Source organism: Heterodontus francisci, chromosome 30 (genome assembly GCF_036365525.1).
Source record: "Heterodontus francisci isolate sHetFra1 chromosome 30, sHetFra1.hap1, whole genome shotgun sequence".
Lineage (NCBI taxonomy): Eukaryota > Metazoa > Chordata > Chondrichthyes > Heterodontiformes > Heterodontidae > Heterodontus > Heterodontus francisci.
Window position 1 is genome coordinate 64167614 of NC_090400.1, and position 26212 is coordinate 64193825.

Below are 26212 nucleotides of genomic sequence, written 5' to 3' on the forward strand. Positions count from 1 at the left end.
AGGAGGGATATACTTGCATTGGAAGCAGTTCAGAGGAGGTTCACCAGGTGATTCCTGGGATAAAGGGGTTGTCTTAGGAGGAAAGGTTGAGCAGGTTTGGAGTTTAGAAGAATGAGAGGTGATCTTATTGAAACATAAGATTCTGAGGGGGCTTGACAGGGTGGATGCTGAGAGGATGTTTCTCCACATGGTGGGAATACAGAACTAGACAGCACAGTTTAAAAATAAAAGGTCTCCCATTTAAGATGGAGATGAAGAGGAATTTTTTCTCTCAGAGGACTCTTTTTCCCCAGAGAGCAGTGAAAGCTGGGTCATTGAATATATTTAAGACTGTGTTAGACAGATTTTTGATCTACAAGTGAGTCAAGGGTTATGGGGCAGGCAGGAAAGCAGACTTAAGGCCACAATCAGATCAGCCATGATCTTATTGAATGGCGAAGCAGGCTCAAGGGGGTGAATGGTCTACTCCTGCTCCTATTTCTTATGATCTTATGATCTTTAAGAAGCTTGACAACATCCAAGACAAAGCAACCCGCTTGATCGGCATCCCATCGACCACCGGCACAAAATGGTAGGGGAAACATCTTAGCTGCATCTACCCTGTCCATCCCTTTAAGTATTTTGTAGGTTTCAATGAGATCACCTCTCATTGTTTGAAACTAGAGAATACTGACCCAGTTTCCCCAATCTCTCCTCATAGGACAGTCCCGCCATCCCGGGAACAAGTCTGGTGAACCTACATTGCACTCCTTCTATGGCAATAATATCCTTCCCAAGGTAAGGGGACCAAAACTGCACACAGTACTCCAAGAACAGTCTAACCAAGGTTCTATACAATTGAAGCAAGACTTCACTACTCCTGTACTCAAATCCTCTTGCAATAAAGACTAACACACCATTAGACTTCTTAATTGCTTGCTGCACCTGCATGTTAGCTTTCAGTGATTTATTTGCAAGGACACCCAGGTCCCTTTGTACATCTACACTCTCTAATCTCCTACCAGTTAAGAAATACTCCGTACATCTGTTCCTCCTACCAAAGTGGAAAACCTCACATTTTTCCACAGAATCACAGAATAATAGTGCAGAAGAGGCCCTTCGGCCCATCGAGTCTGCACCGATGCATTAAAGACACCTGACCTGTCTACCTAATCCCATTTGCCAGCACTTGGCCCAGAGCCTTGAATGTTATGATGTGCCAAGTGCTCATCCAGGTACTTTTTAAAGGATGTGAGGCAACCCGCCTCTACCACCCTCCCAGGCAGGGCATTTCAGACCGTCACCACCCTCTGGGTAAAAATGTTCTTCCTCAAATCCCCCGCCCCTCACCTTAAACTTGTGACCCCTCGTAACTGACTCTTCAACTAAGGGGAACACCTGCTCCCTATCCACCCTGTCCATGCCCCTCATAATCTTGTACACCTCGATCAGGTCACCCCTCAGTCTTCTCTGCTCCAGCAAAAACAACCCAAGCCGATCCAACCTCTCTTCATAGCTTAAATGTTCCATCCCAGGCAACATCCTGGTGAACCGCCTCTGCACCCCCTCCAATGCAATCACATCCTTCCTATAATGTGGCGACCAGAACTGCACACAGTACTCCAGCTGTTGCCTTACCAAATTTCTGTACAACTCCAACATGACCTCCCTGCTTTTGTAATCTATGCCTCGATTGATAAAGGCAAGTGTCCCATCTGCCTTTTTCACCACCCTATTAACCTGCCCTTCTGCTTTCAGAGATCTATGGACAAACACGCCAAGGTCCCTTTGTTCCTCGGAACTTCCCAGTGTCAGGCCATTCATTGAATACTTCCGTGTCACATTACTCCTTTCAGCGTTAAATTCCATCTGCCACTTTTCTGCCCATTTGACCATCCCGTCTATATCTTCCTGTAACCTAAGACACTCCACCTCACTGTTAACCACTTAGCCAATCTTTGTGTCATCCGCAAACTTACTGATCCTACCCCCCACATAGTCATCTATGTCGTTTATATAAATGACAAATAGGGGACCCAGCACAGATCCCTGTGGTACGCCACTGGACACTGGCTTCCAGTCACTAAAACAGCCGTCTGTCATCACTCTCTGTCTCCTACAGCTAAGCCAATGTGGAATCCACCTTATCAAGTTACCTTCGATCCCATGTGCATTTGCTTTCTTGATAAGTCTCCCATGTGGGACCTTGTCAAAGGCTTTGCTGAAATCCATGTAAACTACATCAACTACATAAACCCTCATCTACACACCTGGTCACATGCTCAAAAAATTCAATCAAATTTGTTAGGCATGACCTCCCTCTGACAAAGCCATGCTGACTATCCCTAATCAAATTTTGCCTCTCCAAGTGGAGATGGATTCTCTCTTTCAGAATTTTCTCCAATAGTTTCCCTACCACTGACGTGAGACTTACTGGTCTGTAGTTCCCTGGCTTATCTCTACAACCTTTCTTAAATAGTGGGACCACATTAGCTGTTCTCCAGTCCTCTGGCACCTCCCCCGTGGCCAGAGAGGAATTAAAAATTAGGGTCAGAGCCCCTGCAATCTCTACCCTCGCCGCCCACAGCATCCTGGGACACAAATCGTCCGGACCTGGAGATTTATTCCATCTGCCACATTCTTGCCCACTCACTACGTCTGTCCAAATCCCCTTGAAGTGCTTTGCATCTTTTTAGAATTAGAATTAGAATATTACAGCGCAGTACAGGCCCTTCGGCCCTCGATGTTGCGCCGATCATCTGACCTACACTATTCCAATTTCATCCATATGTCTATCCAATGACCACTTAAATGCCCTTAAAGTTGGCGAGTCTACTACTGTTGCAGGCAGGGCGTTCGACGCCCCTACTACTCTCTGCGTAAAGAAACTACCTCTGACATCTGTCCTATATCTTTCACCCCTCAACTTAAAGCTATGTCCCCTCGTGTTTGCCATCCTCATCCGAGGAAAAAGACTCTCACTATCCACCCTATCTAACCCTCTGATTATCTTGTATGTCTCTATTAAGTCACCTCTCCTCCTCCTTCTCTCTAACGAAAACAACCCCAAGTCCCTCAGCCTTTCCTCGTAAGACCTTCCTTCCATACCAGGCAACATCCTAGTAAATCTCCTCTGCACCCTTTCCAAAGCTTCGACATCCTTCCTATAATGCGGTGACCAGAACTGCACGCAATACTCCAGGTGCGGCCTCACCAGAGTTTTGTACAGCTGCATCATGACCCCGTGGCTCTGAAACTCGATCCCCCTACTAATAAAGGCTAACACACCATATGCCTTCTTAACAGCCCTATTAACCTGGGTAGCAACTTTCAGGGATTTATGTACCTGGATACCAAGATCTCTCTGCTCATCTACACTACCAAGAATCTTCCCATTAGCCCAGTACTCTGCATTGCTGTTACTCCTTCCAAAGTGAATCACCTCACACTTCTCCGCATTAAACTCCATTTGCCATCTCTCAGCCCAGCTCTGCAGCCTATCTATGTCCCTCTGTACCCTACAACACCCTTCGACACTATCCACAACTCCACCGACCTTCGTGTCATCCGCAAATTTACTAACCCACCCTTCTACACCCTCATCCAGGTCGTTTATAAAAATGACAAACAGCAGTGGCCCCAAAACAGAACCTTGCGGTACACCACTAGTAATTAAACTCCAGGATGAACATTTGCCATCAACCACCACCCTCTGTCTTCTTTCAGCTAGCCAATTTCTGATCCAAAGCTCTAAATCACCTTCAACCCCATACTTGCGTATTTTCTGCAATAGCCTACCGTGGGGAACCTTATCAAACGCCTTACTGAAATCCATATACACCACATCCACGGCTTTACCCTCATCCACCTGTTTGGTCACCTTCTCGAAAAACTCAATAAGGTTTGTGAGGCACGACCTACCTTTCACAAAACTGTGCTGACTATCGCAAATGAACTTATTCTTTTCAAGATGATTATAAATCCTGTCTCTTATAACCTTTTCCAACATTTTACCCACAACCGAAGTAAGGCTCACAGGTCTATAATTACCAGGGCTGTCTCTACTCCCCTTCTTGAACAAGGGGACAACATTTGCTATCCTCCAGTCCTCCGGCACTACTCCTGTCGACAATGACGACTTGAAGATCAACAACAACGGCTCTGCAATCTCCTCCCTGGCTTCCCAGAGAATCCTAGGATAAATCCCATCTGGCCCAGGGGACTTATCTATTTTCACTCTTTCCAAAATTGCTAACACCTCCTCCTTGTGAATCTCAATCCCATCTAGCCTAGTAGCCTGAATCTCAGTATTCTCCTCGGCAACATTTTCTTTCTCTACTGTAAATACTGACGAAAAATATTCATTTAACGCTTCCCCTATCTCCTCTGATTCCGCACACAACTTCCCACTACTATCCTTGATTGGCCCTGTTCTAACTCTTATCATTCGTTTATTCCTGATATACCTATAGAAAGCCTTAGGGTTTTCTTTGATCCTATCCGCCAATGACTTCTCGTGTCCTCTCCTTGCTCTTCTTAGCCCTCCCTTTAGATCCTTCCTGGCTAGCTTGTAACTCTCAAGCGCCCTAACTGAGCCTTCACGTCTCATCCTAACATAAGCCGCCCTCTTCCTCTTGACAAGCGCTTCAACTTCTTGAGTAAACCACGGCTCCCTTGCTCGACAACTTCCTCCCTGCCTGACAGGTACATACTTATCAAGGACACGCATTAGCTGCTCCTTGAATAAGCTCCACATTTCGTTTGTGCCCATCCCCTGCAGTTTCCTTCCCCATCCTACACATCCTAAATCTTGCCTAATCGCGTCATAATTTCCTTTCCCCCAGCTATAATTCTTGCCCTGCGGTATATACCTGTCCCTGCCCATCGCTAAGGTAAACGTAACCGAATTGTGATCACTATCGCCAAAGTGCTCACCTACATCTAAATCGAACACCTGGCCGGGTTCATTACCCAGTACCAAATCCAATGTGGCATCGCCCCTGGTTGGCCTGTCCACATACTGTGTCAGAAAACCCTCCTGCACACACTGGACAAAAACAGACCCATCTAAAGTACTCGAACTATAGTATTTCCAGTCAATATTTGGAAAGTTAAAGTCCCCCATAACCACTACCCTGTTACTCTCGCTCCTGTCGAGAATCATCTTCGCTATCCTTTCCTCTACATCTCTGGAACTATTCGGAGGTCTATAGAAAACTCCCAACAGGGTGACCTCTCCTCTCCTGTTTCTAACCTCGGCCCATACTACCTCAGTAGACGAGTCCTCAAACGTCCTTTCTGCCGCTGTAATACTTTCCTTGATTAACAATGCCACACCCCCCCCCCTCTTTTACCCTCTTCTCTGTTCTTTCTGAAACATCTAAATCCCGGAACCTGCAACATCCATTCCTGCCCCTGCTCTACCCATGTCTCCGAAATGGCCACAACATCAGGATCCCAGGTACCAACCCATGCTGCAAGCTCACCCACCTTATTCCGGATGCTCCTGGTGTTGAAGTAGACACACTTTAAACCAAGTTCTTGCTTGCCAGTGCCCTCTTGCGTCCCTGTAACCTTATCCCCTACCTCACTACTCTCAACAGCCTGTACACTGGCACTGCAATTTAGGTTCCCATTCCCCTGCTGATTTAGTTTAAACCCCCCCGAAGAGCACTAACAAATCTCCCCCCCAGGATATTGGTACCCCTCTGGTTCAGGTGAAGACCATCCTGTTTGTAGAGGTCCCACCTACCCCAGAAAGAGCCCCAATTATCCAGGAAACCAAAACCCTCCCTCCTACACCATCCCTGCAGCCACGTGTTCAACTCCTCTCTCTCCCTATTCCTCTCTTCGCTAGCACGTGGCACAGGCAACAACCCAGAGATAACAACTCTGGTTGTTCTCGCTCTAAGCTTCCACCCTAGCTCCCTGAATTTCTGCCTTAAATCCCCATCTCTCTTCCTACCTATGTCGTTGGTGCCTATGTGGACCACGACTTGGGGGTGCTCCCCCTCCCCCTTAAGGATCCCAAAAACACGATCGGAGACATCACGTACCCTGGCACCTGGGAGGCAACACACCAACCGTGAGTCTCTCTCGTTCCCACAGAACCTCCTATCTGTTCCCCTAACTATGGAGTCCCCAATGACTAATGCTCTGCTCCTCTTCCCTTTTCCCTTCTGAGCAACAGGGACAGACTCTGTGCCAGAGACCTGCACCCCATTGCTTCCTCACAACATACATTCCCACCTAGTTTCATGTCATCTGCGAACTTGGAAATACTACATTTGGTCCCCACATCCAAATCATTGATATATATTGTGAACAGCTGGGGCCCACATACTGATCCCTACGGTACCCCACTCGTCACAGCCTGCCAACGCAAGAATGACCCATTTTTATTTAATTTAATTAATTAATTAATTTATTTAGAGATACAGCACTGAAACATGCCCTTTGGCCCCCCGAGTCTGTGCCGACCATCAACCACCCATTTATACTAATCCTACACTAATCCCATATTCCTACCACATCCCCACCTGTCCCTATATTCCCCTACCACCTACCTATACTAGGGGCAATTTATAATGGCCAATTTACCTATCAACCTGCAAGTCTTTTGGTGGTGGGAGGAAACCGGAGTACCCGGCGAAAACCCACGCAGACACAGGGAGAACTTGCAAACTCCACACATTTATTTCTACTCTCTGCCTGTTAACCAATCCTTAATCCATGCCAGTATATTACCTCCTATCCCATGTGCTTTAATTTTGCTAACCAACATCCGGTGGGGGACGTTATCAAAACCCTTCTCAAAGTCCAAGTATACCACATCCACCGACTCCCCTTTTATCAATTCTGCGTGTAACATCCTCAAAAAACTCCACTACAACCTTCTTACTAATACTAATTTCCTTCAATTCCTCATTCTCCCTAATCCCTTGGATCTCTAATTCTAGGAGATTTCTTGTATCTTCCTCAGTGAAGACAGACACAGAGTAATCATTTAGCTTCTCTGCCATTTCTCTATTCCCCATTATAAATTCTCCTGACCCTGCCTGTAATGGACCCACAGTTGTCTTAGTCAAACATTTCCTTTTTACATCCTATAGAAGCTTTTACAGTCCGTTTCTATATTTTTTGCTAGCTTACATTCATATTCTATTCTCCCTTTCATGATCAGTTTCTTCGTCCTCCTTTGCTGTATTCTGAAATCCTCCCAATCCTTAGGTTTCTGGCAACTTTATAGGTCTTTTCTTTGAATCTTATACAATCCTTAACTTCCTTTGTGATCCACGGTTGACTGCCTTTACTTATGGGGTTTTTGTGCCTTGAAGGAATGTATAGTTGCTGTAAACTATGTAATATTTCTCTAAAGTCTATCCATTGCCTATGTACTGTCTTACCTTTTATTGTATTTTCCCAATCCACCTCAGCCAATTTGCCCCTCATACCTTCATAATTTCCTTTGTTCAAATTTAACACCCTGGCTTCACATTGAAATACCTCACTTTCAAACATAATGTAAAATTCTATCATATTATGGTCACTTATCCCTAAAGGTTCTTTTACAACAAGATTATTAATTAGCTCTTTCTCATTACATAATACTAGATCTAAAATAGACTGTTCTCTAGTCAGTTCCTCAACATGCTGCTCTAGAAAACCATCCCTAACACACTCCAGAAACTCGTCCTCCACAGCATTCGTGCTCATTAGGTTTATTCAGTCTATATGCAGTTTGAAATCACCCATGCTACATGCTTCTCTAATCACCTGATTAATACCGTGCCCCACACCGCCACTACTGTTTGCTGGCCTATAAACAACTCCTACCAATGTTTGCTGCCCCTTGCTGTTTTAGTTCCACCCAAACAGATTCCACATTTTGTATTTCTGATCTGAGATCCTCCCTTACTAATGTACTGATCCCATCCCTTATTATCAATGCAATACCACCTCCTTTTCCTTTTTGCTTGTCCTTCCTAAATGTCGAATATCCTTGAATATTCAGTTCCCAGTCTTGGTCACCCTGTAGTCACGTTTTCATTGTGGCAATTAAATCATATCCATTTACCTCTATTTGAGCCTTTAAGTCATCTACCTTGTTGCGAATGCTGCATGCATTCAGGTTGAGTGACCTTAACATTGTCTTCTTGACATTATGCATTCTAAGCCTAGTTGATGCTCGCCTTTGATTCGCCTGCATTCTAATGGCACTTGCTAATTTTTTACATCATTACCAGCTTTACTTCCTTCCAATTTGAGCTACCAATCAGGTTCCCATTGCCCTGACAAGCTAGTTTAAACCCTCCCCAATAGCACTAGCAAATCTCCGTGCGAGGATGTTAGTTCCGGCCCTGTTAAGGCGTAGCCCGTCCATCTTGTACAGGTCCTACCTGCCCCAGAACCGGTCCCAATGCCTCAGAAATCTGATGCCCTCCCTCTTACACCAATTCTCCAGCCACGTGTTCAATCAATCAATCCTCCTATTCCTATGTTCACTAGCACATGGCACTGGGAGTAATCCTGAGATTACTGCTTTGGAGGTCCTGCTTTTTAATTTCCTTCCTAACTCCCTAAAATCTGCTTTCAGGACCTCATCCCTCTTCCTACCTATGTCATTGGTAGCAATGTGGACCACGACCTCTGGCTGTTGACCCTCCCCCAGAAGGATGTCCTGCAGCCGCTCCGTGATATCCTTGACCCTGGCACCAGGGAGGCAACACACCATCCTGGAGTCATGTTTACCGCCACAGAAATGCCTGTCTGATACCCTGACTATCGAATCCCCTATCACTATTGCTCTTCCACTCGTCTTCCTCCCCTCCTGCGCAGCCGAGCCACCTGTGGTGCCACGGACTTTGCTCTGGCTGCACTCCCCTGAGGAACCATCACTCTCACCAATATCCAAAATGGAAAACCAATTAGCAGGGGACTCCTGAACTGCTTGCCTGGTCACCCATTCCCTCCCTGCCTGCATGCTCCTAACCTATGGTGTGACCACCTCCCTAAACGTGCTATCCATGTAGTCCTCTACCTTGTGGATGCACAACAGTGACTCCAGCCGCCGCTCAGGTTCCGAAACCCAGAGCTCAAGCTTCTGCGGCCGGTGACACTTCCTGCAGACGTGCTCGTCGAGGACACATGGTGCGTCCATGACTTCCCACATACCGCAGGACGTACATTCCACTTGGCCGAGCTGACCTGACATAATGTAACTTTCAAAACTTTTTATTACAATGAGATGTAAAATAACTTACCAGTTACTCAATCAACTTCTTCCCCAGTACCTACTGGAGGCTGAAAAAAGGTAGAAGAAAGAAAGGAGCCCCTCCCTTACGCACCAAACTCTGTGCACTCAAATTTATTTTCTTCTTAATTTATAGTTCCCCTCCTTACCGAACTCCCTCAATTACCAAACTCCCTTCTTCACACTCTGTGCCCTCCAGCAGCACTCAATGCAGACAAGGAGCACTGAGAGTCCGCTGAATTTATACTCTGAAAACAATGCTGTGCAGGTCTGCTGGAGCTCTGCTTGAGCTCAGAAACCAGTTGCTACAGCTACTCTGAGTGTTAGTATATGCAAGAAACCTAACTTCCCTCTTAATTGAAACAGGAATTTCAATTTACTGCTAGATGTAAACAAAACAAAAACCAATCTTGACAGATTAACCCTTAAAATTCACTCACTTACCAAACTCCATTCTTCACACTCAGTGCAGCAGATAGGTGATTAGTTGGTGAAAATTAGTTTTTTTTTATAACTGGGGCAGCGGTTTAAACTAGGACTGGGAAACTATGAAGTACTGTATTAAATTTATAACTTAACTAGTTAAACTAATAAATAAAATTTCAATTGGGGAAAGTATATCTCTGGAGTTTAGAAGAATGAGAGGTGATTTCATTGAAACATACAAGATTCTGAAAGGGCTTGACAGGGTAGACACTGAGAGGTTGTTCCCCCTGGCTGGTGAATCTACAACACAGGGACACAGTCTCAGGATTAGGGGCTGGTCATATAGGACTGAAATAAGGAGAAATTTCTTCACTCATAGGCTTGTGAATCTTTGGAATTTTCTATGCCAGAGGTTGCGGATGCCCCATTTTTGAATATATTTAAGGCTGAAATAGACAGATTTTGATCCCTCAGGGAATCAAGGGATATGGGGAGTGGGTGGGAAAGTGGAGTTGAGGTCAAGGATCAGCCATGATCGTATTGAATGGCGCAGCAGGCTTGAGGAGCCATATGGTCTACTTCTGCTCCTATTTCTTAGCTTATGTCATAAGGGAATTAATATCAAGAGTATTAGCACAGGTCAGGTCTACAGGCATTAATTAAAATTAATAGTTATACAAGGCACTAACTAGATTCTAAAAGAGGCAATGGAGATTTTTATTCTTTGACCATGGATGGGCAGCTGAGACATGTTGCTTGCAATTCCTGCGCCATGTGGGAACTTCAAGACACTTCACGTGTCTTGGGGAATCATGTATGCCGGGTGTCTCCAATTGCTTAAGATTGAGCTCAGGATTTCTGAGCTTGAGGGGCATCTGGAGTCACTGCAGAGCGTCGGGGATAATGAGAGTTTCCTGGATTGTTCGTTCCAGGAGGTGGTCACCCCAATGGCAGTGAGTGTTCAGTATAGTAGATGGGTGGCCATATGGAAGAGCAGGAAGAGGCAGGAGGTGCAGGAGTCTTCAGGGTGTGTGTCACTCTCAAAATGGTACTTAGTTTTGGAACAAAAACAAGAAATGCTGGATTTGGAAGTTGCTGGGAATTATGACACCTTGAAGGAGTGCAGTCCAAACCATGGCACTAATGGGCAAAGGACTGCAAAAGAGGGAACAGCAAAGAGTAGCAATGCAGTTGTTATAGAAGATTCCACGGTTAGGGGGGGAAAAGCAGGCATTTCTGTAACTGTCATATGTCCTGCATGGTGTGTTCCAAGTCAGGATGGTGTGTGGCTTGGAGGGGAACTTGCAGGTGGTGGTGTTCCCATGCAGCTGCTGCCTTTGTCCTTCTAGGTGATAAAGGCCATGGGTTTGGAAGTTGCTGTCGAAGGAGCCTTGGTGAGTTGCTGCAATGCATCTTGTAGATGGTACACACTGCTGCCACTGTGTGTCAGTGGTGGAAGGAGTGAATGTTGAAGGTGGTGGATGGGGTGCCAATCAAGCGGGCTGCTTTGTCCTGGATGTTGTCGAGCTTCTTGAGTATTGTTGGAGCTGCATCTATCCAGGCAAGTGGAGAGTACTCCATCACACTCCTGACTTGTGCCTAGTAGACGGAGGACAAACTTTGGGGAGTTAGGAGATGAGTCACTCACTGCAGAATTCCCAGCCTCTGACCTGCTCTTATAGCCACAGTATTTATGTGGCTGCTCCAGTTCAGTTTCTGGTCAATGGTTACCCCCAAGATGTTGATAGTAGGACATTTGGTGTTGGTAATCGCACTGAATGTCAAGGGAAGATGGTTAGTTTCTTTCTTGTTTGAGATGGTCATTGCCTGGCACTTGTATGGCATGAATGTTACTTGCCACTTATCAGTCCAAGCCCGGACGTTGTCCAGGTCTTGCTGCATATGGGCATGGGCTGCTTCAGTATCTGAGGAGTTGCGAATGGTGCTGAACATTATGTAATCATCAGCAAACATTCCACTTCTGACCTTATGATGGAGAGAAGGATATTGATGAATCAAATGAAGATGATTGGGCCTAGGACACTACCCTGAGGAACTCCTGCAGTGGTGTCCTGGGACTGAGGTGATTAACCTCCAATAACTACAATAGTGTCACAGCAATATTGGAAATGTGGCTTAAAAATGGTGAAGACTGGGCACTTATTATTCAAGGATACAAAATGTTCAGAAAGGACAGGGAAAGAAAAAAGGGAGGTGGGATGGCAGTACTGATTAGGGAAGGCATTGTAGTGTTGGGAAAGGGAGGATGCCTTTGAGGGGCAAAGTCAGAGTCAATTTGGTTAGAGTTGAGAAGCAAAAAGGGTATGATCATGCTACTGGGGGGTATTCTATCGGCCTCCAAATAGTGAAAGAGATAGAGGAGCAAATCTGTAGAGAAATAAGAGATGTGAAAGAGCTACAGAGCGGTGATATTGGGGGATTTTAATTACCCAAATATCGATTAGGATAATGTTAGAGTAAAGGGTAAAGAGGGGGAGGAATTTCTGGAATGTGTTCAGGAAAACTTCCTTGACCAGTATATTCTTGGTCCAACTTGGAAGGAGGCATTGCTGGATCTGGTGCTAGGGAACGACGTGGACCAAGTGTCTGTGGGGCAATACTTAAGTAAGAGTGATCATTGTATCAAAAGGTTTGGACTAGTATTGCAGATGAGCAAGGAAAAGTCTAAAGCAGTACTTCTAAATTGCAAGAGGGCTAACTTCAATGGGATGAGAGGAGATCTAGCCAGGATAAGATGGAACCAAAGATTGACAGGAAAAACTGCAACAGAACAATGGGTGTTCTTTAAGGAGGAGATGTTTCAGGTACACGCTAGGAATAGACATAGGTAGACTAGTAGAATAGGCAGACAAGTGGCAGATGAAAAGTGTGAGATTATTCATTTTGGCAGAAGGGATAGGGAGAGGCAATACAGACTAAGTGGCACAGTTCTAAAGAGTGTACAGGAACAGAGCAACCTGCGGGTTCATGTGCACAGATCTTTGAAATTGGCAGGACAAATTGGCTGGAATTTTACATTCTCCCCCCAGCAGGAGTGGTCTAGGAGGCGGTGGTGGGAGGGGTGTAAAATCAGTTAGGATGGCATGGGGTGCATGCCCGTTGCCTACCTGCCCGAGCTGGTATCTTACCAGCAGCAGGAGGTGGCAGGCATCTTGCCCACCCGAAGGCCAATTGAGATTCTTAAATGACCACTTAGAGGCCTCTTCCCATCGTCACTGGTATTTTACCATGGTGCAGATCGGCACCTTGCTACCTGGGGAAGCTGCCTCCTTGCAGATGGTGGGGGGGGGGGGGGGAATGGGTGGTGGCCTTAGGCCACCCCACTGGAACATTCCCTGGTCCCCCCATGGCGCTGCAGGCCCTCTGATTGGCTGGCAGCTCTTGAAGGCGGGGCATCCTGCCTCAGGGGGGGCAGAGCCTTGACTGCAGGAAATTAAATACCTGCCACGCAAAACGTGGTTGTGTCTTCCAGGGCTGGCGGTGGCGGGCTCGCCCCCAACTTTCCAGCTATTGGCAGAGTGGTTAGCAAAGCATATGGGATCTTGGATTTCATAAATAGTGGTATTGAGTACAAAAGCTGGTAAGTTATGCTGAACCTTTATCAAGCTCTGGTTCGACCTCAATTAGAGTATTGTGTCCAGTTCTGGTCACCACACTTTAGGAAGGATGTGATAGCCCTTGAGAAGGTGCAGAGGAGATTTGCCAGAATGGTTCCAGGGATGAAGGATTTTAGCCACACGGTTAAGTTGGAGAAACTGGGGTTGTTCCCCTTGGAGCAAAGGAGATTGTGGGGAGATTTGAAAGAGGTGTACAAGATTATGACAGGTTTAGATAAGGTAGACAAAGAAAAGCTGTTCCCATTAGCTGCTAGTACAAGGACCAGAGGACACACAAGGTCTTGGGCAAGAGAAGGAAGGGGGATTGAGGAAGAACATTTTTATGCAGTAATGATCTGGAACTCACTGTCTACAAAGTGGTGGAAGTGGAGACGAGTAATGACTTCAAAAGGAAATTGTATAGGCACTTTAGGGAAATAAACCTGCAGGGCAATGGGGATAGAGCGGGTGAACAGGAGTGACTAGATTGCCCTACAGAGAGCTGGCATGGACAATGGGCCAAATTGCCTCCTTCTGTGCTGCAATGACTCTACAATCATGGTTTTTACATGGAGAATGGCTATTTGGCTGAGATATTGGATGGTGCCTAGTGCCTGCAGAGCAAACCCTATACTTGTCAGTAAGTGTCACTGGATAGTGATCAGGAGCAGGAATCCTAATTGATTTGTAGCCCCCCGTCTAGCTAAGCCATTAAGGAACTGCTGTCATTTGAAATGAAGATTGGACAGTCTAGCAGACCATCGAAGGATTGGTCAGTCAGACTTTGCCCAAGTCTGACAAACTGACACTGTTGGTCTCATTGTGCTACAAACATACAAGAACTGAGTGGCTACACAACTATCGTTGCTGTTTCTTTCTGAATTGATATCATTTCCTGTTAATATTTTTTTGGAATCGCTGGCCAGAATTGTCCTAGGCCCAACCATCTTCAGCTGCTTCATTAATAATGCCTTTTCACCATCTTCAAGTACTGTGTACAGTTCTGGGCACCACACTATAGGAAGGATGTGATTGCACTGGAGAGGTTGCAGAGGAGATACACCAGGATGTTGCCTGGCTGGAGCATTTCAGCTATGAAGAGAGACTGAAAAGGCTAGGGTTGTTTTCCTTAGAACAGAGAAGGATGAGGGGGGACATGAGTGAGGTGCACAAAATTATGAGGGGCATGGATAGGTTAGTTAGTTAGAGATACAGCACTGCAACAGGCCCTTCGGCCCACCAAGTCTGTGCTGACCATCAACCACCCATTTATACTAATCCTACACTAATTCCATATTCCTACCACATCCCCACCTGTCCCTATATATTTCCCTACCACCTACCTATACTAGGGGTAATTTATAATGGCCAATTTACCTATCAACCTGCAAGTATTTTGGCATGTGGGAGGAAACCGGAGCACCCGGAGGAAACCCACGCAGACACAGGGAGAACTTGCAAACTCCACACACAGGCAGTACCCAGAATTGAACCCAGGTCGCTGGAGCTGTGAGGCTGCAGTGCTAACCACTGTGCCGCCCGGTTAGATAGGAAGAGGCTTTTTCCCTTAGCGGAGGGGTCAATAACCAGGGGGCATAGATTTAAGGTAAGGGGCAGGAGGTTTAGAGGGGATTTGAGGAAAACTTTTATCACCCAGAGGGTAGTTGGAATCTGGAACACACTGCCTGAAGTGGTGGTAGAGGCAGTAACCCACACAACATTTAGGAAGTATTTAGATGAGCACTTGAAAAACCATAGCATACAAGGCTATGGGCCAAGTGCTGGAAAATGGGACTAGAATAGTTAGGTGCTTGATGGCCAGCACAGACATGATAGGCCAAAGGGCCTGTTTCTGTGCTGTATAACTCTATGACTCTATAATAACCTTCCCTCCATCATAAGGTCAGAAGCAGGGATGCCCACTGATGATTGCACAATGTTCAGCACCATTCGCGACTCCTCAGATACTGAAGCAACCCGCATCCAGATGCGGCAAGACCTGGGCAACATCCAGGCTTGGGCTGATAAGTGGCAAGTAACATTTGCGCCACACAAATGCCAGGGGCTATGACTATGTCAAACAAGAGAGAATCCAAATATCTCCCCTTGATGTTCAATGGAATTACCATCGCTGAATCCCCCATTATCAACATCCTGGGTGTTACCACTGACCAGAAACTGAACTGGATCAGCCACATAAGTATTGTGGCTACAAGTGCAGGTCAGAGGCTGGGTATTCTGTGGCGAGTAACTCACCTCCTGACTCCCTAATGCCCATTCACCATCTACAAGGCACAAGTGTTATGGAATACTCTCTACTTGCCTGGATGGGTACAGTTCCAACACTAAAGAAGCTTGACATCATCCAGGACAAAGCATCCCACTTGACTGGTGCCCCATTCACCACCTTCAACATTCACTCCCTTCACCACTGATGCACAGTGGCAGCAGTCTGTACCATCTGCAAGATGCACTGCAGCAACTCACCAAAGCTCCTTCAACAACATCTTCCAAACCCACCACCTCGACCTTCTAGAAGGACAAGGACAGCAGATTCATGGGAACACCACCACCTGCAAGTTCCCCTCCAAGCCACACACCATCCTGACTTGGAACTATATAGCCATTCATTCACTGTGGCTGGGTCAAAATCCTGGAACTCCCTTCCTAACAGCACTGTGGGTGTACCTACATCCCAAGGACTGCAGCGTTTCAAGAAGGCAGCTCACCACCACCTTCTCAAGGGCAATTAGGGGTGGGCAATAAATGCTGGCCTGGCCAGCGTCGTCCACATCCCATGAAACAAATATTTTAAAAAATTGAAATCCCTCTTTTCCGAATTCAAATTCACAATACTGTCAGTGTCACCAATGGTCAGTTGACACTATCTATCTCCAAAGGTTACAGGTACTCGAGGATATTTATGAGCTGAATATTTGTGGGTCCTGGCTGGGTTAGGGGAACTGTTGAGAAGATGAATGACTCAGTGTTTACCTGATGGCGTAGTAAACAGCAATATGGTTGGCATGTCCACTCACTCCATCTTCATCAAATGTCAACACCTGCAAGAGCAGAATGAAGGATTAAACATGCCACCAGCCTATCACCAGTGGCACAAAGGAGACTTTGCATAAACTGCTCCCCCCAAAGTGAAGGATTTTCTGCCTTGGTAAGGGTCCTCTCTCAAGTAAGAATTTCCATTTTGCTGAACAGTGTTTAGGGCCAAGGTTCTGAGCAGAATAAGGTTCTCGTGACCCGGAGGTTTCGGGATCAATGTGACTGCTCAGCTGTTTCTGATATTCTTTAAGTGCTGTTGAGTTTATTGCAGTTCAAAACAGTTACAATTGACATTCCAGAAAGTGCAAAAGAAATCAGTTTTCTTCAATACATAACATAAGTTGCCTCACAACCTTTCTATTCCATTTAACATGCAATGTACATTTGCATTACACAGCAAAACCACATTTTGGTGATACAGCCCAAGAAGTTTCCCATGGTTCCAGCCCCTCGGTTCACTATGGCGGGAGGACCTTACACAATGGTCTTTCCCCATTGAGTCTTTGCAGCGCCTGCCCCAAGCTTTAGTGCGTCCCTCAGCAAGTAGTCCTGGACCTTGGACTGTGCCAGTCTGCAATTCACACTCACTTGGTGAATATTGTGAAATGCACCAGCTCATGGTGCTCCATCCTGGCTGCAGTCATTAATAAACCCATCATGATGAATGCAACTCCTTGAATATTTCACTTGTCTGCTCGGGCAAATCCCCACATTGTGTCCATGTCTTCAGTTTACATTAGCACAGGATTATCATTGCAACAACCCAAAAAACTAGTTTGTACCATCTATTTAAGTGGAACATGTAAATTAGTCACAATAAATAAAGCACAGCTAACAATCCTTAAGCGATGGAGGATGAAATCTGCTTCATTATTTGCAGAAGTGCAGAGCCTGGGAGCAATTGCAACTTATTGACCCCTGACTCAGTAGTGGGAATTCCAGAGGTGTCCTGATTGTTTTTGGCACAGGCAGGACCAGTAACTTTTTAACTTCCATCAAGTCGAATCTCTTTTCCTGGCTGGGAAATGGCTCATGTAACAAACGCAACATACAATAACTGGGATTCAGAGTGTCATTTCCTCAGTGATACAAAAAATAACCAACCTTCTGCCTAATGATCGAGGGTAAGAGCAGGAATGTCCATGGTGCTTATTTTACAGGAGCTGAGAAGCAGCATCACATGTGCGGCATGGTGGCAGCACTGCACTTGGATTCAAACTGGCAGCAAAGAAATGCAGGAGGAGCTGGGGAAACGGTCAGTGTCATTCTACCCAGCTCGGACATCAGAAACGGGGAATGGTCAGTGTCAGCTGTCCAGCTCGGACATCGGAAATGGGGAATGGTCAGTGTCACTTTGCCCAGCTCGGACACCTTCTGCACTTCCGGGGCCCATATCCCTCTTTTTTTTTCATACATTTGTCAAGATGTCTCTTAAACGTCGCTATCGTATCTGTTTCCACCACCTCCCCTGGCAGCAAGTTCCAGGCACTCACCACCCTCTGTGTAAAAAACTTGCCTCGCACATCCCCTCTAAACTTTGCCCCTCGCATCTTAAACCTATGTCCCCGAGTAACTGACTCTTCCACCCTGGGAAAAAGCTTCTGACTATCCACTCTGTCCATGCCGCTCATAACTTTGTAAACCTCTATCATGTCGCCCCTCCAACTCCGTCGTTCCAGTGAAAACAATCCGAGTTTTTCCAACCTCTCCTCATAGCTAATGCCCTCCAGACCAGGCAACATCCTGGTAAACCTCCTCTGCACCCTCTCCAAAGCCTCCACGTCCTTCTGGTAGTGTGGCGACCAGAATTGCACGCAATATTCTAAGTGTGGCCTAACTAAGGTTCTGTACAGCTGCAACATGACTTGCCAATTTTTATACTCTATGCCCCGACCGATGAAGGCAAGCATGCCATATGCCTTCTTGACTACCTTATCCACTTGCGTTGCCACTTTCAGTGACCTGTGGACCTGTACGCCCAGATCTCTCTGCCTGTCAATACTCCTAAGGGTTCTGCCATTGACTGTATACCTCCCACCTGCATTAGACCTTCCAAAATGCATTACCTCACATTTGTCCGGATTAAACTCCATCTGCCATTTCTCCGCCCAAGTCTCCAACCGATCTATATCCTGCTGTATCCTCTGACAATCCTCATCATTATCCGCAACTCCACCAACCTTTGTGTCGTCTGCAAACTTACTAATCAGACCAGCTACATTTTCCTCCAAATCATTTATATATACTATAGACAGCAAAGGTCCCAGCACTGATCCCTGCGGAACACCACTAGTCACATCCCTCCATTCAGAAAAACACCCATCCACTGTTACCCTCTGTCTTCTGTGACTGAGCCAGTTCTGTATCCATCTTGCCAGCTCACCTCTGATCCTGTGTGACTTCACCTTTTGCACCAGTCTGCCATGCGGGACCTTGTCAAAGGCTTTACGAAAGTACATATAGACAACATCCACCGCCCTTCCCTCATCAATCATCTTCGTCACTTCCTCAAAAAACTCAATCAAATTGGTAAGACACGACCTTCCCGTCATAAAACCATGCTGTCTCTCGCTAATAAGTTCGTTTGTTTCCAAATGGGAGTAAATCCTGTCCCGAAGAATCCTCTCCAATAGTTTCCCTATCACTGACCTAAGGCTCACCGGCCTATAATTTCCTGGATTATCCTTACCACCCTTCTTAAACAAAGGAACAAAATTGGCTGTTCTCCAGTCCTCTGGGACCTCACCTGTAGCCAATGAGGATGCAAAGATTTCTGTCAAGGCCCCAGCAATTTCTTCCCTTGCCTCCCCCAGTATTCCAGGGTAGATCCCATCAGGCCCTGGGGACTTATCTACCTTAATGCTTTGCAAGACACCCAACACCTCCTCCTTTTTGAGAATGAGATGACTGAGACTATCTGCACTCCCTTCCCTAGGCTCATCATGCAAGCCTTATTGAATTCTTTGAAGATGTGACAAAACACATTGATGAAGGAAGAGCAGTGGATGTGGTGTATATGGATTTTAGCAAGGCGTTTGATAAGGTTCCCCATGGTAGGCTCATTCAGAAAGTAAGGAGGCATGGGATTCAGGGAAAGTTGGCTGTCTGGATACAAAATTGGTTGGCCCATAGAAGTCAGAGGGTGGTAGGAGATGGAAAGTATTCAGCATGGAGCTCGGTGACCAGTGGTGTTCCACAAGGATCTGTTCTGGGACCTCTGCTCTTTGTGATTTTTATAAATGACTTGGATGAGGAAGTGGAAGGCTGGGTTAACACGTTTGCCGATGACACGAAGGTTGCTGGAGTTGTGGATGGAGTGGAAGGCTGTTGTAGGTTGCAACGGGACATTGACAGGATGCAGAGCTGGGCTGAGAAGTGGCAGATGGAGTTCAACCTGGAAAAGTGTGAAGTGATTCATTTTGGAAGGTCGAATTTGAATGCGGAAAACAGGCTTAAAGACAGGATTCTTGGTAGTGTGGAGGAACAGAGGGATCTTGGGGTCCATGTCCATAGATCGCTCAAAGTTGCCACCCAAGTTGATAGGGTTGTTAAGAAGGCGTATGGTGTGTTGGCTTTCATTAACAGGGGGATTGAGTTTAAGAGCCGCGAGGTTATGCTGCAGCTCTATAAGGCCCTGGTTCGACCACACTTGGAATATTGTGTTCAGTTCTGGTCACCTCATTATAGGAAGGATGTGGAAGCTTTAGAGAGGGTGGAGAGGAGATTTACCAGGATGCTGCCTGGACTGGAGGGCATGTCCTACGAAGAAAGATTGAGGGAGCTAGGGCTTTTCTCATTGGAGCGAAGAAGGATGAGAGGTGACTTGATAGAGGGGTACAAGATGATGAGAGGCATAGATAGAGTGGATAGTCAGAGACTTTTTCCCAGGGTGGAAAGGGCTATCACCAGGGGGCATAATTTTAAGGTGATTGGAGGAAGGTTTCGGGGAGATGTAAGAGGTAGGTTCTTCACACAGAGAGTGGTGGGTGCGTGGAATGCGCTGCCAGCGGTGGTAGTAGAAGCAGATACATCAGGGGCATTTAAGCGACTCTTGGATAGGTACATGGATGATAGTAGAATAGGTAGGTAGTTAGTTTGATCTTAGAGTAGGTTAAAGGTTCGGCACAACATCGTGGGCCGAAGGGCCTGTACTGTGCTGTACTGTTTTATGTTCTAAAGTACTCATTTCGCACCTCACCCATTTCCTCTGGCTTCACGCATAGATTCCCATCTCTGTCCTTGAGTGGGCCAACCCTTTCCCTGGTTACCCTCTTGCTCTTTATATATGTATAAAAAGCCTTGGGATTTTCCTTAATCCTGTTTGCCAATGACCTTTCATGACCCCTTTTAGCCCTCCTAACTCCTAGCTTAAGTTCCTTCCTACTGTCTTTATATTCCTCAAGTGCTTCATCTGTTCCTAGCCTTCCAGCCCTTACAAATGCTTCCTTTTTCTTTTTGACTAGGCTCACAATATCCCGTGTTATCCAAGCTTCCCGAAACTTGCCAAACTTGTCGTTCTTCCTGACAGGAACATGCTGGTCCTGGATTCTAATCAGCTGACGTTTGAAAGACTCCCCCATGTCAGATGTTGATTTACCCTCAAACAGCCACCCCCAATCTAAATTCTTCAGTTCCTGCCTAATATTGTTATAATTAGCCTTTCCCCAATTTAGCACCTTCACCCGAGGACTATTCTTATCCTTATCCACAAGTACCTTAAAACTTATGGAATTATGGTCACTGTTCCCGAAATGCTCCCCCACTGAAACTTTGACCACCTGGCCGGGCTCATTCCCCAATACCAGGTCCAGAATGGCCCCATCCCTAGTTGGACTATCTGCATACTGTTTCAAGAAGCCCTCCAGGATGCTCCTCACAAATTCTGCCCCATCCAAGCCCCTAGCACTAAGTGAGTCCCAGTCAATATTCAGGAAGTTAAAATCACCCACCACTACAACCCTGTTACCTTTACATCTTTCCAAAATCTGTCTACATATCTGCTCCTCTACCTCCCGCTGGCTGTTGGGAGGCCTGTAGTAAACCCCCAACATCGTGACTGCACCCTTCCTATTCCTGAGCTCCACCCATATTGCCTCGCTGCATGACCCCTCTGAGGTGTCCTCCCGCAGTACAGCTGTGATATTCTCCTTAACCAGTAATGCAACTCCCCCACCCCTTTTACATCCCCCACTATCCCGCCTGAAGCGTCTAAAGCCTGGAACATTTAGCTGCCAATCCTGCCCTTCCCTCAACCAAGTCTCTGTAATAGCAACAACATCATATTTCCAAGTACTAATCCAAGCTCTAAGTTCATCTGCCTTACCTGTTATACTTCTCGCATTGAAACAAATGCACTTCAGACCACCAGTCCCGCTGTGCTCAGCAACATCTCCCTGCCTGCTCTTCCTCTTAGTCCTACTGGCCTTATTTACTCTGTCCTCCTCATTTACTTCACTAGCTGTCCTACTGCTCTGGTTCCCACCCCCCTGCCATACTAGTTTAAACCCTCCCGAGTGACGCTAGCAAACCTTGAGGTCAGGATATTAGTGCCCTTCCAGTTTAGATGCAACCCGTCCTTCTTGTACAGGTCCCATCTGTCCCTGAAGAGAACCCAATGGTCCAGATATCTGAAACCCTCCCTTCTACACCAGCTGCTCAGCCACGTGTTTAGCTGCACTATCTTCCTATTTCCAGCCTCACTGGCACGTGGCACAGGGAGTAATCCAGAGATTACAACCCTAGAGGTCCTGGTTTTTTAAACTTACTCCCTAACTCCCTAAACTCCCGCTGCAGGACCTCATCACTCTTCCTGCCTATGTCGTTAGTACCAATGTGTACCACAACCTCTGGCTGTTCACCCTCCCCCTTCAGAATGCCCTCTGTCCGTTCAGAGACATCCTTGACCCTGGCACCAGGGAGGCAACATACCTTCCTGGAGTCTCTTACACGTCCACAGAAGCGCCTATCTGTGCCCCTGACTATAGAGTCCCCTGTAACTATTGCTCTTCTGCGCTTTGTCCCTCCCTGCTAAACAACAGTGCCAACCGTGGTGCCACTGCTCTGGCTGCTGCTGTTTTCCCGATAGGCCATCCCCCCCAACAGTATCCAAAACTGTATACTAGTTAGAGAGGGGGATAGCCACAGGGGATTCCTGCACTGACTGCCTGCCCCTTCTCGCGGTCACCCATCTATCTGCCTGCACCTTGGGTATAACCACTTCTCTAAAACTCCTGTCTGTGACGCTTTCCGCCACCTGCGTGCTCCTAAGTGCATCCAGTTGCCGCTCCAACCGATCCATGCGGTCTGTGAGGAGCTGCAACTGGGTACACTTCCTGCAGATGTAGTCGCCCGGAACGCTGGAAGCATCACGGACTTCCCACATCTCACAGGTGAAGCACTTCACCCCTCTAACTGACATTTCTAGCACTAATTAGATTATTGATATAAAATAAATAAATACTTATTAAATCCTTACTAAAGTATGATACACTTCACTATGTGGTCCCTCGTGCTATATTTCGACAATAAATACTAAATGCTGTCTAAATACAGTAATCCCCTCCCTCTGGTTTAGTTACTCTACTTATTAATTAGTTAATTAGTGTTTTAATCAATTTTTATCAGTTTTATTTTCAAATTCGGTACAGATTCCCTACCAGCCAATCAGGTCACAGCTTTCCTGTGACGTCACTTCAGTTTTTTTTCTACCCGAGGTAACTTACTCTGTATACTCACCGCAACCGGAACTCCACCCTCCGAGTCTGCTCAGCTCGGACATCAGAAATGGAGAATGGTCAGTATCTCTCTGCCCAGCTCAGACCTCAGGGAAATGGTCACTGTCACCCAGCCCTGCTTGGACCTGAGGGGAACGGTCAGTGTCACCCGGCCCAGCTTGGAACTGGGAAAAACGGTCAGTGTCACTCTGCCCAGCTCGGTCCTGTGGGGAATGGTCAGTGTCACTCTGCCCTGCTCGGACCTGAGGGGAATGGTCAGTGTCACTCAGCCCAGCTCGGACCTGAGGGGAATGGTCAGTGTCACTCTGCCCAGCTCGGACTGGAGTGGAACGGTCAGTGACACTCTGCCCAGCTCAGACCTGAGGGGAATGGTCAGTGTCACTCAGCCCAGCTGAGACCTGAGGGGAATGGTCAGTGTCACTCTGACCAGCTCAGACCTGGGGGGAATGGTCAGTGTCACCCTGCCCAGCTCGGACATCGGAAATGGGGAATGGTCAATGACACCCTGCCCAGCCCGGATATCAGAGATGGGGAATGGTCAGTGTCACTCTGCCCAGCTCGGACCTGAGGGGAATGGTCAGTGTCACTCAGCCTAGCTCGGACCTGATGAGAATGGTTAGTGTCTTCCTGACCGGCTCAGACCTGGGGGGAATGGTCAGTGTCACACTGCCCAGCACGGTCCCGATGGGAATGGTCAGTGTCACTCTGACCAGCTCAGACCTGGGGGGAATGGTGAGTGTCACTCTGCCCAGCTCGGTCCTGACGGGAATGGTCAGTGTCACTCTGCCCACCTCGGACCTGAGGGGAATGGTCAGTGTCACTCTGCCCACCTCGGACCTGAGGGGAATGGTCAGTGTCACTCTGCCCAGCTCAGACCTGAGGGGAATGGTCAGTGTCACTCTGCCCAGCTCGGACCTGAGGGGAATGGTCAGTGTCACTCTGCCCACCTCGGACTTGAGGGGAATGGTCAGTGTCACTCTGCCCAGCTCGGACCTGAGGGGAATGGTCAGTGTCACTCAGCCTAGCTCGGACCTGATGAGAATGGTTAGTGTCTTCCTGACCAGCTCAGACCTCGGGGGAATGGTCAGTGTCTCTCTGCCCAGCACGGTCCCGATGGGAATGGTCAGTGTCACTCTGGCCAGCTCAGACCTGGGGGGAATGGTGAGTGTCACTCTGCCCAGCTCGGTCCTGATGGGAATGGTCAGTGTCACTCTGCCCACCTCGGACCTGAGGGGAATGGTCAGTGTCACTCTGCCCACCTCGGACTTGAGGGGAATGGTCAGTGTCACTCTGCCCAGCTCGGACCTGAGGGGAATGGTCAGTGTCACTCTTTCCACCTCGAACCTGAGGGGAATGGTCAGTGTCACTCTGCCCAGCTCGGACCTGAGGGGAATGGTCAGTGTCACTCTTTCCACCTCGAACCTGAGGGGAATGGTCAGTGTCACTCTGCCCAGCTCGGACCTGGGAAGAACGGTCAGTGTCACCTGGCCCAGCTCAGACCTGAGGAGAACGGTCAGTGTCACCCGGCCCAGCTTGGACCTGGGAAAAACGGTCAGTGTCACTCTGCCCAGCTCGGTCCTGATGGGAATGGTCAGTGACTTCCTGCCCAGCTCGGACATCGGAAATGGGAAATAGTCAGTGTCACCTGCCCAGCTCGGACATCAGAAATGGGGAATGGTCAGAGTCACTCTGCCCAGCTCGGACCTGGGGGGAATGGTCAGTGTCTTCCTGCCCAGCTCGGACATCAGAAATGGGGAATGGTTAAGTGTCATTCTGCCCAGCCCGGACATCAGAGATGGGGAATGGTCAGTGTGACTCTGCCAAGCTCAGACATCAGAAATGGGGAATGGTCAGTGTCACTCTGCCCAGCTTGGACATCGGAAATGGGGAATGGTCAGTGACACCCTGCCCAGCTCGGACATCAGAAATGGGGAATGGTCAGTGTCACCTGTCCAACTTGGACATCAGAAATGGGGAATGGTCAGTGTGACTCTGCCCAGCTCGGACCTGGGAGGAATGGTCAGTGTCACTTTGCCCAGCTCAGACATCAGAAATGGGGAATGGTCAGTATCTCTCTGCCCAGCTCAGATCTGAGGAGAATAGTCAGTATCTCTATGCCCAGCTCAGACCTGAGGGGAACGGTCAGTATCACCCTGCCCAACTCGGACATCAGAAATGGGGAATGGTCAGTGTCACCTGCCCAGCTCGGACATCAGAAATGGGGAATGGTCAGTGTCACCTGCCCAGCTCTGACATCAGAAATGGGGAATGGTCAGTGTCACCTGCCCAGCTCGGACATCAGAAATGGGGATAGGTCAGTGTCACCTGCCCAGCTTGGACATCAGAAATGGGGAATAGTCAGTATCTCTCTGCCCAGCTCAGACCTGAGGGGAATGGTCAGTATCACCCTGCCCAACTCGGACATCAGAAATGGGGAATGTTCAGTGTCACCTGCCCAACACGGACATCAGAAATGGGGAATGGTCAGTGTCACCTACCCAGCTCGGAAATCAGAAATGGGGAATGGTCAGTGTCACCTGCCCAGCTCGGACATCAGAAATGGGGAATGGTCAGTGTCACCTGCCCAGCTCGGACATCAGAAATGGGGAATAGTCAGTATCTCTCTGCCCAGCTCAGACCTGAGGGGAACGGTCAGTATCACCCTGCCCAACTCGGACATCAGAAATGGGGAATGGTCAGTGTCACCTGCCCAGCTCTGACATCAGAAATGGGGAATGGTCAGTGTCACCTGCCCAACTCGGACATCAGAAATGGGGAATGGTCAGTGTCACCTGCCCAACTCGGACATCAGAAATGGGGAATGGTCAGTATCGCTCTGCCCAACTCAGACATCGGAAATGGGGAATGGTCAGTGTCACCTGCCCAGCTCTGACCTGAGGAGAATAGTCAGTATCACCCTGCCCAACTCGGACTTCAGAAATGGGGAATGGTCAGTGTCACCCTGCCCAGCTCGGACCTGAGGGGAATGGCCAGTGTCACTCTGCCCACCTCGGACTTGAGGGGAATGGTCAGTGTCACTCTGCCCACCTCGAACCTGAGGGGAATGGTCAGTGTCACTCTTCCCACCTCGAACCTGAGGGGAATGGTCAGTGTCACTCTGCCCAGCTCGGACCTGGGGGGGAATG

At 47.6% G+C, this 26212-nt stretch overlaps 1 protein-coding gene across 4 annotated transcripts in view; it reads right to left on the reverse strand.

The window, feature by feature from the left end:
• Positions 1-26212, reverse strand: part of pigl (phosphatidylinositol glycan anchor biosynthesis, class L) — a 181448-nt gene that overhangs the window by 18186 nt on the left and 137050 nt on the right. For 3 of the 4 annotated variants that reach the window (XM_068010867.1, XM_068010866.1, XM_068010865.1), the window contains exon 4: positions 16270-16337. The exons of the other annotated variant lie outside the window; for it this stretch is intronic. In XM_068010867.1, coding sequence (XP_067866968.1) covers positions 16270-16337 — 68 coding nt within the window. The remainder of the gene's footprint in view (positions 1-16269; positions 16338-26212) is intronic. 4 annotated transcript variants of the gene reach the window in all.